This window comes from Myotis daubentonii, chromosome 14 (assembly GCF_963259705.1).
Source record: "Myotis daubentonii chromosome 14, mMyoDau2.1, whole genome shotgun sequence".
Classification (NCBI taxonomy): Eukaryota; Metazoa; Chordata; class Mammalia; order Chiroptera; family Vespertilionidae; genus Myotis; species Myotis daubentonii.
Genome location: NC_081853.1, coordinates 19,050,166 through 19,063,648, shown reverse-complemented (window position 1 = coordinate 19,063,648; position 13,483 = coordinate 19,050,166). Strand labels below are relative to the sequence as shown.

The 13,483-nt window shown below is 46.7% G+C and overlaps 1 protein-coding gene across 1 annotated transcript in view; it reads right to left on the bottom strand.

Moving 5' to 3' along the window:
- Window positions 1–13,483, bottom strand: part of STIMATE (STIM activating enhancer) — a 43,484-nt gene that overhangs the window by 13,204 nt on the left and 16,797 nt on the right. Inside the window, exon 2 of the mRNA XM_059663303.1 lies at window positions 1,197–1,245. Coding sequence (XP_059519286.1) covers window positions 1,197–1,245 — 49 coding nt within the window. The remainder of the gene's footprint in view (window positions 1–1,196; window positions 1,246–13,483) is intronic.

Genomic DNA, 13,483 nt, shown 5'->3' with positions numbered 1-13,483 from the left:
TGCCCATTTAGGCCTGATCCCACTGGGTTCGGGCCTAAACAGGCAGTCGGACATCCCTCAAGGGGTCCCAGATTGGAGAGGGTGCAGGCTGGGCTGAGGGACACCCCCCCACCCTGTACATGAGTTTCACGCACTGGGCCTCTAGTAATTAATAAATAGTAATAAAAGAATAAACTGTTTCCCATACTCACAACTGTAAACCTATTTTTGCACACACCCCCCCCCCCCCCCCGTATATTTAAACACATTCAACACATTTCAAACATGTTTTTCCTTTTTCATTTCCGGTTACTTTATAATGAAATGTCTGACCCCAGCTTTGCGATGAAGTGCAAGGTGCCTCTAGTTTAAGGAGCTCCCACGCGACCCCACTAGCACTGAGCTAAGTGCTGTGCACGGCTAAGCAGCCCCGCCCAAATCCAGGTCTGCAGCTGAAGCCCTGAGCCACCGCCAGCTATTGCCGGTACCAACAGACAGGGTCGGGGTGGGCAGACCTTTTCTGTAAAGGGTCGGAGAATAAATATTGCAGGCTCTGTGGGCTGTTGTTCTCTGCAGCAATTACTCAACACTGTCACTGTAGCCTAAAAGTGGCCGTAGTCACTACCATTCCTATAAGACTTCATTTCTGAAAACAGACAGTGAGCTAGAACGGGTCTGCAGGCCACTGTTTGCCGATCCCCGGGTTAGGTAACCGTCGCCTTGCGAGTGACTTCTTTGTTGGAGTTATGTCTATAGAAGCTACGTCTGAGCTTTACCGCCATTTTTATGGAGGAAAAACTGTCACCGCAGGGTCAACCTAGGACCGAGAAAGACTAGCTTTGGGGAGAGAAGCATTTACGTGGTGCATTTGACTAATCTCCAAAGTTAGATTATTTTTTGCTCGTGCATATAGACTACAGAACCTGAGGGCTTAACATAATATAACAGGGAGCCGTTACTACAGAGCCTGCAGCACAGACTGATGCTTCTGTGTTATCTCCCACCTTCTAAAATAGGACAAGAGTGAGGAGAGAACAAAGGTAGGGCTCAACATGTATCTGAGAAATGGAAATGCTTTCATATCATTCGTAGTTCCTAATGATTAATTCATTAAGGGAGTCCAACACTTTGTTATGTATGATTGCTCACATTCCATCCCCTCCCTCCCCCAAACCATCCAAACCATTCTAGGAATGAGCTAATATTTAAATACCTACCATATCCTCCACGGACGTCTTTCATGCTTTGGTTCTCGGAAGCGTTTGACTGAAAGAAAAGATAGACATTCAGTAGCTTTCCACAGTGATAACAAAGCAAAATGCACACACAGTGCCTACAATGTCAAGTTAAGGTACTTGCTCCATAAGCCGTGAAGGTCACAGGGGCCCTGCACGGCTGCTGACAGGGACAGGCTCTGCAGGACTGGGCACTTAGGAAGAATGACTCCTCACAGTGTGCGGAAAATTGTATTTTCTTCTTTTTGTGTGACAAGGCTCTTGGGAAACGACAAACAAGGACGTAGCTATTGCTAACTTCAGGATATGCTCTACCCAAAGACATATCCAGCCATCCACCCAAAGGTTCACTGCATGCCACTCCCAGCCAGCCACTGCGGAGACATAGGCAAAGGCAGTGGCTTGGCAGGAGGGCAGGCACATAACCAATGTGTGGCAAGTGCTAGGGAAGAGGCAAGTTTGGGGCAGCGTGAGAGCTCGAGGGAAGGCTGACCAGCCTGCCTGCGTGGAAGAAAGGTGCAGGTGGGAGAGGTGTCGCTGGTGGGAGGGGAAGGTCCTGAAGGCTGGGCTGGAGTTTAGCAAATGGATCAGGGAGGGGAGAGAGCTACGCTCTGGACAGAGCACACACCATGAGTTCATAGGTACAGGGATGTAACGTGGCAGTGTGTGTGTGTGTGTGTGTGTGTGTGTGTGTGGCATAATTTGATTTGGCTTTGATATAGCAGGTGACAAGGGAGACAAATGAGCAGAGGCCACATGAGGGAGGGTCTTAAAGGCCCAGCTAAGGAGTCTGGACTGAATCTTGTAGGGAAAAAAAGAAAGACAGGAAAGATGCTAAGCAAAGTCAAAGACACGGTGGGAATCGTGCTTTGGAAAAGTGGCTCTGAATTGGGTAGATTCAGAATTGGGTTCCTGGGGTGGAGAGGGCTGAGGAAGGACACTGGCTGTGTCACAGACCAGACAGGGGACTCCCAGCTACAGAACAGCCAGCAGGGGTGGGTGATCACTCAGCAACAGCCTGACTCCTTCACTCGGGTCTACAGACACGACCATTTGATCAGAGGAAACCAAAGGTTTCTGAGTGCCCTGTCCTCCACTGAAGCTCCAGGCAGACTATCTCCACAGGATTCTATCTACTGAAACCAACAGAGAGAATGTGCACATGTGATGTCCCACACACAAGTATCGGGAAGAAGCAGATGTGGAGGCAAGCTCATGGGGGATGCAAGCCCATGAAGGATGCAAGTCCGTGGAGGGTGCGAGCCCACAGGAGATGCGAGCCTGTGGAGGATGCCGAGTTACCCTGGCAGCAGGCAAGAATCAACTCGGGCAGAGCCCTAAGCTACCAAAGAGCGTGCAGGAAGGAGGGAGATAAGGAGGGAGAAAACGGCACCCAATCAATTAACCTGACTTCTCTAAATGAATACAGGCAGTCCGCAGTATGCAAAGCAAGGACTGTCTGTACACAGAAATGACATAAGTCTGGAGTTTAGAGAAACATTTTGATAGAAAACAAAAGCAGGTGGAATTGTAAGGTGGTCTGCCATTCTGCTGACACATCACTCATGCAGAACATCAACAACGTTAAAAAACTGCTGAAGAACCTGCTCGCGCGAATGCCTTTTGAGGCAGGAGGCCTCCTTCCTACAAGCACCCTCGTCTCACCGAGGGGCTGGGCTCAGCAAGGAGATGTGCAGGAGCCTGGGCCAGGACTAAGCAATCTGGAGGGAAAGCCCCAGTCAGGGCTGGAGCCTGGGCATGCTCATTTGTTTTCTGCCCCAGGGGAATCTGTCCCCATCTGTATACAATAAAGGGCATTGAAACATATCCCAATAGCACATCCTCATTTTTTCCCCATTGATTTTTAGACAGAGTGGAAGGGGGGAGAGACAGAAAAACATCGATGTTGAGAGACACACACTGATTGGTTGCCTCTCGCATGCGCGCCCCAACCATGGGATCGGGCCCACAATGGAGGCACATGCCCTTGACCACAATCGAACCTGGGACCCTTCAGACCTCAGGCTGGCACTCTATCCACTGAGCCCAACTGGCTAGGGCACGCCTCATTCCTAGGACACAGTGAGAAGGAGGCCACCTGTAAGCCAAGGAGAGAAGCCGTGGAAGAAACCAAACCTGCCAACCTAGCCCTGGGACTTCCAGCCTCCTGATGGTGAGAAAATAAATCCCTGTTGTTTAAGCACCCACTTTGCAGTGTTTTCTTATGGCAGCTTTAACAAATGTGGCAGCAGTAACTGGTGAGCCTAAATGAAGAATACCGGGGTATTCATTAAATCACTAGACTTTTTTTTATAGATGTAACACTTTTTGAAATAGAAAGTTGGGAGGAAAACATACTCTAGAATAGGGGTCCTCAAACTTTTTAAACAGGGGGCCAGTTCACTGTCCCTCAGACCGTTGGAGGGCTGGACTATAGTTTTAAAAAAAAAACTATGAACAAATTCCTATGCACACTGCACATATCTTATTTTGAAGTAAAAAAACAAAACGGGAACAAATACAATATTTGTATTTGCATGTGGCCCGCGGGCCATAGTTTGAGGACCCCTGCTCTAGATGAACGAACTATGTGCCCATTCGGAGGTCATTTGGGAATATTGACCACAGTATTACATGCCCAAGCCCTTCAACCTGCCATGCACTGCCAGGTATGTGTTCTATAGGTATTACCGCAACATGTGCCAAGATGGATAGGGATCTGCACTGTAATGCTGTCATAACAAAAACCCAGAAAGAAGTCAATGCCTGGCTGGGAACATACATCATGGCACAATGCAACAGTAGGCAGTTACTAAAACAAGGCAGGTCTGTATGGAACAATATGGAAAGATTTCCAAATTATTATTATTTTTTTGTTTGTTTTTCTTTTTTTTCCAAATTATTATTATTATTATTATTGTTATTATTATTATTACTACTAGCAGTCAGGTGCACAAAATTCGTGCACATTAAAAGGGAATTAATTAGCGGAGATATTTTAATATTGCTATTTGCCCTTTCTCTATAATAGAAGTGTGAGAGATGAAAGGAAATTAGTAAAATGTATATGAAAGTAATATATAAATTTATTAATAAAGAGTAACAAAAGGATATAACAACAGAGGCACGTTATAAAAATGACAAAAACATGATATAAAAACAATAGTGATGCAAACAATGACTGATAAAGTGATTCAACTTATTCTAATATCTCCCTGTACACCACATTAAGAGTGAAAACACTTTCAGAGTGCTTGACTAATTTCCCTTGTGATGAAGTATTTAGAACTTTAACTGTAACGTCACATGCTCTTCAAACTCGAGAGAAACCAACATATAACTGACCATGTGCAAAAACGGGTTCAGGTAGGAATATGCCTACTCTGTCTAGAGTTTGTCCTTTGATTTATTAATAGTCATCACAAATGCTGGCATCACCGGAAACCGTCACTGAATCAATTTAAATGGAAGGCCAGTGTCAGATGGGGACAAATTAATTCTTGGAACCAGAACAACCTCTCCCTCTGCAGATCCTGTTAATACTTCAGCTTCGATAATGTTAGGTCGTAATCTTTTGATAATAAATCTGGTACCATTACAAAGACCCCATTTACTATATTGAGATTTCTCAATAGCATGATGATTGCACCCACTTTCAATTTTAATTTATGACACGGCATTCCCGAAGGAGTGATACTATTAAGAAATTCAATGGGAAAATTTTCCTTTTCAGCATCATCTGTGGAATCAATGGAATCATCACTCAAATATGTGTGAAAATCTCCATCGAGTATATCCAAAATTTCTTCATTTAATTTTTGAACACGCTCATTTTTTGGACAAAGAATTGCATGTTTAGATATATTTTTAATATTATCTATAAATACAGTATTTCCAAAGGTAGCTTCAATAATAGATCCATTACAAATCATTTCACAGGGGATTTCAATAATATCCATTCCTAAATGAAAACTGCTATCAAGTTTGCCATCTCCAAGTTTTACTAACCATCCACTATAAGCAGAATCCTCTGATCTCATATTTGTTGTAAGAGACAACTTTCTGAAACATCCCCAAACACTGCAGTACTTTAAACTCGTTTGTACTATGGCAGATCCCATAGCATGCGGTACAATACATTAGACATTGTCGAAAATCCCCTCCAAGAAGGAGAACTTTCCCACCAAATACAACATTCAGACTCAATTTCTCTTAGTAATCTGTCTATGGCAGTGGTCGGCAAACTCATTAGTCAACAGAGCCAAATATCAACAGTACAATGATTGAAATTTCTTTTGAGAGCCAAAATTTTTAAACTTAAACTATATAGGTAGGTACATTGTTATTAACTTAATTAGGGTACTCCTAAGCTGGCCTTTGCTAAAAACGTCCTCAATCTGAGGGGTCGACCTCAGCGAACGCACCCCCACTTCTTCTAATGCCACTTCTTCAAAATAGGCTCGCCCAGGCCGAAAACCAACTTCTGCACATGGGCCACGAAGTTTCGATCGCACTGTACGTGCGCACCCACACGTGGTATTTTGTGGAAGAGCCACACTCAAGGGGCCAAAGAGCTGCATGTGGCTCATAAGCCGTGGTTTGCTGACCACTGGTCTATGGCATTTATAGCATGACTGGATGCCATGGTGCATTCATCAATAATGAGAAGTTGGGCCTTTTTAATAGTTTTAGCAACTTCACTCTTTATATTGAGTCTAGAAATTGAAGTTTCATTTAATGGAATCGGTAATTTATATTGGGAATGAAAGGTGCTTCCACCGAGAAGTAAATTTGCAGCAATTCTTGTAGACATTGTGGGTAAAACAGTACCACCACAACCTCTAATATAATGTATTAAAACTTTATACAGATATGCAGGTGAATAGGATTCCTAGCTGGCAGACCTCTGACAGCAAGCTGGCCACCTGTCGATTCCGTGAGGAATGGGGCTCCCTCCTCCCTCTTGTCAGGGTCCAGGGTGCAGGTGAATGGGGTCCCTGGCTGGCAGGCCACTGACAGCAAGTTATCCAATGGCAGATTCTGTGAGGAATGGGGCTGCCTCCTCCCTACTGTCAGGGTCTGGTTTGAAGGCCGGTCACACCCCCTGTTGGACCAGACCCAGAGTTCTACCACACTGTGGCCTCCGCCTCAGCAACCCAGGACTGACTACTGCTGCTGGGCACTCCTGGCGCTCCGAGGGTGGGTTCTTCCCTTAGGCCTCGCGGGAAACAGCTTGGGAAGGGCGCAGCCCTTGGCAAGGCAACCCAGGGCCCAGTACTTCCACGCTCTGCTCCGAGGGAGGGTTCCTGCCTAAAACCTCGCCCTCCGGGGAAACAGCTAGGGGAGGGCGCAGCCATTTCCAAACAACCCCTGCAGGACTGACTTCCTTCCAGTTGGTCAAGCTTTGGGACGTGATGTTACACCCAGGGTTTTTATATAAGTAGATTATTTGGTTAATCACCATCCAGGGATATTTTTCCCATTGATTTTCAGAGAATGGAAAGGAGGGAGATGGTGGGGAGATAGGGGGCAAGGGCAGGGAGAGAAAGAGAGAGAGAGAGAAACATCGATGTGAGAGAGACATGCACTTTGACAGGGCCTGGGGATTGAACCTGCAACCCAGGTATGTACCCTTGACCAGAAATTGAACCCGTGACCTTTCAGTGGACAGGCCAAAGCTCTATCCACTGAGCCACAGTGGCCAGGGCTCCAAATTATATTAATAGCAGGATAACATGCCCACCATGACTCTGTTCATGTCCATTTTAAAGGATATATTTTTATGCTGGTATTACATGTGTGTTTTTTCCCCTAGAAGGACATGTGACTATTAATAAGGGCACCTTTGATTAAAGGACTGGGGGGAGTACACGTTTTATGTCACTGTGAATGGCTTAAAACATTCTTCCATATTCACATTGCTTTTATTTCAAAAATTCAAAAATAAGAGAAACCTGTTTCAAAGACTTGCCTAATACAGCAGAGTGGGGCCTGGGAGAGGCCATGGGACTCGGGGCTGGGCTCTGGGACAAGAAAAGGAGACGGGGGTGTGCATGCCGGTCGTGCTGGGGAGCAGCCTCAGGGGCACCTGAGATGGAATTCAGGGTGGATTCGGATTCTGCGCAGGAGAGAAGTGTGGTGCCGGCAGCTCTCCATCCACCATCCCCTCTCCCAGAATATCTTCATCTAAAATCTTTTTCTTTTTTATGTAAAGGAAGAAGAAACATTAAAAGAGCTATTCCAGCCCTAACTGGTTTGGCTCAGTGGATAGAGCGTCGGCCTACGACCGAAGGGTCCCAGGTTCGCTTCCGGTCAAGGGCATATACCTTGGTTACGAGCACATCCCCAGTGAGGGGTGTGCAGGAGGCAGCTGATCAGTGTCTCTCTCTCATTGATGTTTCTAGCTCTCTATCCCTCTCTCTTCCTCTCTGTAATAAATCAATAAAACTATATTTTTTTTAAAAAAAGGCGCTATTCCACATCTAACTTGATACGGAAAAAAACAAAGAAAAATGTGTTCGTCTCTCCAGTCACATTTTATTGAGGGGCCAGCTGCCTGACAGGCCCGTTTGGCCAGAGATGAAGCAGACAAGACCCTCGCCTTCCCTACATTCTGGGGGGACAGGCGAGTAAAGATGGAGCGTGTCAGACTGCAACAAGTGACACTAAGGCAGAAAGGAGGGAGGGAGGGGGGCTGGGAAATGGTACCCACAGCATGGCCATGCCATCTCTGAGCCACTCTACAAGCCCTGCTGCACTGAATGTCCTTGCCAGGTGCCACCTCTGCCTGCGTGGGTCCATTCCCAGTGGTGGGCTTGCTGCATCGGCTGTGACAGCTGATTCTGTCACACTGCTCTCCACAGCAGTTGTAGCATTTCCCCACACCCTTGCCAGCACGCAGTATTGGTGAACCTTTTGCCTTGATAATTTGATCACTGAAAAGGCGGCCTCAGCGAGGTTGCACCGTGCACTCACCAGGGCACGTGGGTGCCTTGGCACCTGCAGCCAGCCAGGTGGGGTTGGCAAGGCTCCCACCTGCCCTCCTCTCTCGCATACACCCGCGGCTCCTCCTGCTCTGGGCCCAGCTCACACCCTTCCCTGAGGGTACCAGGACATAGTGCTGGTCACTTACATCGCTCACTCTTCTACATGTTGTGCCACACAGCAAGACAGCAATTCTGGATTACCCAAGTCTACCTGTGTCCCCTCCGCGCTGAGGAGGCCCACAAAGGTGGTTCTGGCGCGGTTGCTCCAAGGGGCCAAGAGGGACGTCTCCTTCGTCCCAACAGCTCCTCCCGAGTTGCCTCTTCTCTTAGCCCCGCACCTGGGGCTGGAGCGCTCTGAGCACGGCATGTCCTGCTTAAAACCATCCCGTGCCCACCCCACTGCCCTGCCTCTGGAGACACAATTCATACTTTTTCAGTTGGAAAACAAGGTCACCCCGCCTGGCACCTCCCGTCTCAGTGCTGTCGCTTACATTGCCCCTTTGGCTTGGGAGGACCCACGTTTTCTTCTCTTGAATAACTCTTAGGCATCCTTCCAGTTTTAGTTCAGACAATTCTATGCTACCTTGGGATTAGCACTTCAGATGCAACGCTAGGGATTTGTCTGCCTTTCCCACCAGATAATTAGTTACAGAGGCAGACAGGAACAAAGCAGACACCTACTAACCTGAAAAAGTGGAGCAGAATACACTAGAAGAGCACAGTACGAAGTAAGCTCTGTGAGACCAGGGACTTCTGTTCTGTTCACCCCCATATTCCTAGTGCCTCGAGGGGGCCTGGCTCTTACCAGGCAGCTAGGAATTCATTCAATACTCTATTTATTGAGTCCTGCCCAGGTATTTATTTTTAGTTCAATAAGTTCCATGAATTTGCACAACAGGTTCTCCCAGAGCTTAGCTTGCAAGCCATTATTCCTGCAACGGGACGAAAACTGCTTAGCTCTCTCTGGTTTTAGACCAGCTGTGGGCAAACTATGGCCCAACCCAAACCTTTCTCCCTCTTAACCAATCACAAGGCAGGGTGAACTGGCCCCTCGAGTCTTCCTCCCTCACTCTATCCGGCAGTAGGTGCAAGAACCAGACAATTTGGGTTTGTAGTCAAAGTGCTCAACAACATTTTTTGGTAAAGACTTGGCTATTTTTGGACCAGAAGAAGCCGAGTGTCTAAGTTAGCCAACTTTCATCCTCCTACGTGGAGGTTCTGCCAAAGGCTGAGAGGGAAACAAGAAATAAAAGCCAAACTGTCTAGGAAGTACATATGTTTAGTTCTCCAAACACGGGGCCTCCGTAGAACCACCGCTTTCCCGGGAGCAGGGCGGGCCCATCTGCTGCAGATGCTCAGCCGGGGTGAGGGCGCACTGCCACTGGGAGTCTTCCACCGGGATGTTTGATGAAAAGAATGAATGGCTGACCCACGCACAGATATGCAACCTCAATAACACTGACTAAAACACAAATTAATCGTTCTTGCCCAGATCAGCAAAGTCTAGCAAACACTGGATGAGGATCTTAGGAAACGGGCACTCTGATTAAATTGCTGGTGGAACAGTCAATGGTACAACCCTGGGGAATGGGGGACGTGGGTTTGTGACCCTAGTCCCCAGGGCCACCCGGTAAAAGGAGGCATTAAGCTGTGAGGGGTGGTCACAGTGAACGGAGCCTTCTGGGCCCAGGGACGCTGGAGAAAGGCATGTTGCAGAGGCTGCTGGAGGTGGGACAAATGAGGCCTCCAGGATGCTGGGTTCGACTCGAGAACCAGAAGGAGCCAGAGACCTGTAAGAATTCCTACTGAGGGCTTGATTGTTGATGTAAATTCTTTCTGAATACTGACGGAGGCCCCAAGTATGAATGGGCTGTCCGGTAAGGGACGCTACACTGCGAGCCAGTGTCCCTGGGCACTGGGGACACTCTAGGTCCAGGGAACTCAAAGATACGCTGCACCTCCTCCTGCGCTGGCGCCACTGCATGGTAACCCATATTCCCTGGCCAAGTAAACTTAGGAATTTCATTTAATCTATTAGTGCGCAAAGGTGTGCGTGGTTTTTCCTATCTACAGGTCACCTGAAAAGTTGCAATCGGTATTTTGGCAATACCTACTATGATTTTAAATGTTTATTTACTGTGACCCAGAAACTCCACCTCTAGGATTTTCTTCTGCGGTTACACATACAAATGCCCAGCAGTCCGTGTAAAAGAGTGCGTGGCAGCACTGTTTATTAGAGCGGAAGACTTAAAAACCACCTAAATGTCCATCAGTGGGAGAAGGGTTAAATATAAGTTATCACACAATAGAATTCAACTGTTAAACAGTGAAGTAGCGATGGCACACCTGCAATGGGTGAATTCTGTGATATGAAATTATGCCTCAATAAAGCTATTTAAAACTGAGGTAAACTCTGTCTATATTGATATGAAAAAAATGCCATGTTAAATGGGAAAAAAAGCAAGTCACCAAAACAATAATGTGTCATGTGAACCTATTTTTTTTAAAATGATAAATACTTATAGAAATCTGTACGCATTCACAATAAACTGTTAACTGTGGTTAGCTCTCTACAGAATAGAATTTTAGGGAGCATTCACTAATTTATGCTATGTATTTCCATGTTTTAGTTGTTTACAAAGAGCACGTCTTTAGTAGTAAGAAAAAAAGTCCAAAAAAGATCTGGAGAAAAAAGCTCCTGCTGCTAAACACAATAATTAAAAATAACAAAATTACACTTTTGCACATTAGGTAATTAACAGCCTTCCTGAAACCTTATTTAGAAAATTTCCTTCTGAGAAAAGATACTCCAGCAGGCGGAACTCACTAGAGATGTCACTTCAGCTCATTTAGTCCCCGTGAACCAGGGCTAGGATCTTCGCTGTGCTAGCTATTGTCTCCCTGGACAAAATGTCCCACCGTGCTCTTGTCAGCCAGGCCAGGGACTCCCCTCACACTTCATGCTCACAGGCATAGTTAAAAGAAAATGTTTGCTGTATATGTTTGTATTTGGTAGACTTCCCAGTTTCCCTGCCTTTAATAAATTACCAAGCATTAATTAATCCTGGCTGTGTTGAATAAGAGGTCTTTGATTGTAAAAAAATTTTTTAAAAAAAAACTGCCCTTCAATGTAACCCCATGCCTAGTCAGACAGAAAAGGCACGGCCCCGGAGTCTGTTTCTGAGATGACATCTGCAGCCTCTGGCCCGGCCCGGCCGCACTGCAGATGACCCTCAGCTCAGGCACCCACTAGCCCCGGGCACAGGGATGAGCGCAAATCGCAGGAAGCATTTTCACCCGTGTAACCCAAGGCTCTGACAGGATCCAAACTCGGCAGAGAACAGAACATATAACGGGTATAGGGAGGGTTCTTGTTTTCACACCTTGAACCTGGACGGAAAGGGTGGAGATCCAGCTATATAGCCAACCACCAAGAGTTAAAAACAAGCCAAAGGACTGAACACCGAACTGCCAACTCACTTAACCAGGTCACTCAACTCCAGGAATTTCACTAGGAGAAAGCCCCCTATGTACTGTATGTCATTCATACAATGACTCCACTTGCCCTCTGGCCTCCTGCAGGTCACATACCACAAGTGCCATTCCCTGGCAGAGGTAAAGGGGCCACCAGCCACCTGCCTCCCTCACCCAGCAACCCTTGGGGACACTTTGGGAAGCAGAGTGAGCGAGCCGGGCCAACAGGGTACTCTACCTGAATCCTCATCTCTTCCTCTACTACCCAAAACGAGTATGTATAACCTATTCAGCTGAGTTCCTAGGAAGATTTCTGAGGAAGCCCAATCAGATAGGGCGGCGATTTTCAACCAGTGTGCCACAAGGTTTTTTTTTAAGATTTTTAAATTGATTTTTAGAGCGGGAGAAGGAGAGAGGGAAACATTGATGTGAAAGCGAAACATAGATTGGCTGCCTCCTTTATGCCCCGCCCCCTATCAGGGATAGAGCCCACAACCCAGGCATGTGCCCTGACAGGGAACTGAACTGCCAACCTTTCGGTGCACAGGATGATGCCCAACCAACTTAGCCTCACTGCCCAAGGCCAGAACTGTTAAATCATGCAATACCTGACCTTTTAGTCCGGGTCACTGACAACTTTTCTCTTAGACCAGTGGTTCTCAACCTTCCTAATGCCGCGACCCTTTCATACAGTTCCTCATGTTGTGGTGGCCCAAAATTTCATTGTTACAAATTGAACATAATTAAAGCATAGTGATTAATCACAAAAACAATATGTAATTATATATGTGCTTTCCGATGGTCTTAGGTGACCCCTGTGAAAGGGTCGTTCAACCCCCCCCCCAAAGGGGTCGCGACCCACAGGTTGAGAACCGCTGTCTTAGACTGCCAAATTAAAAAATGACAACAGCCAACATGACAATAGCCATTTTGTGTGAATGAATCAAAATTATACCTTTTTTAATTTTGTGGTCAGATTGGCAAAAATATATTTTTTGGTGTGCCGCAGGATTTTAGTTTATGTGTGCCTTGAGATGAAAAAGTTGAAAATGACTGAGATAAAGTATCAGGAATACTGAAAGCTCCAGGCACTCAAGATAAATCCACTCACTCAACCCAATTTTCAGATGAAGAAACTGATGCTCGGTGCAGTCAGGGAATTTGCTGACCCTCATTCCCCATTAAACAACAGTATTGGGACCAACCAAGCTTGGCCTCTGGGTACAAAACGTAAAGCTTGGGAAACACAAACCTCAATGTGCAATCAATCTGCAGCATTATCAAAAGTCAAGAATAGCCCCCCAAAGAGAATTCGCTCAGAAAACTTAAATATACATAGTTAGAAAAACAATTCAAGAACTTTTTTCTACACTGAAGCTAGCTAGCAGTGTGTACTGCTACAATACACACATGGTCCAAAAATTCAAGGCTGTGGTAACAAGTCAATTAAGTCTTAATGCAGGTTAAAACTGAGAATGGCCGTTGAAATGTACCAGCGCAGGAAGAGGCCACACCGGCCGAGGCTGGAAGAGGTCTCCTGACAAGCCCTGCCTGCTGTTGCTCCTGCCACCAGCCTCCCTCAGCACAGCTCAGGCTCTTGAGCAACCCTGCACCTGCCTCAGGCCAGGCCAGGCCACGCAGCTGGGAGCAGGAGAGGAAAGGCCAGTTTCCCAAGAGGGTGCAATACCCCTCCACTCTCACCACCTCCCTCATCCCCTCCCACCAGCACTGCTCCAGGCCCTGTGCTCTTGGGCTGTCATGGCCCAGTGGCAGTTAGTGACGGGAGGTGGAGAAACAGTAGCCAGACTG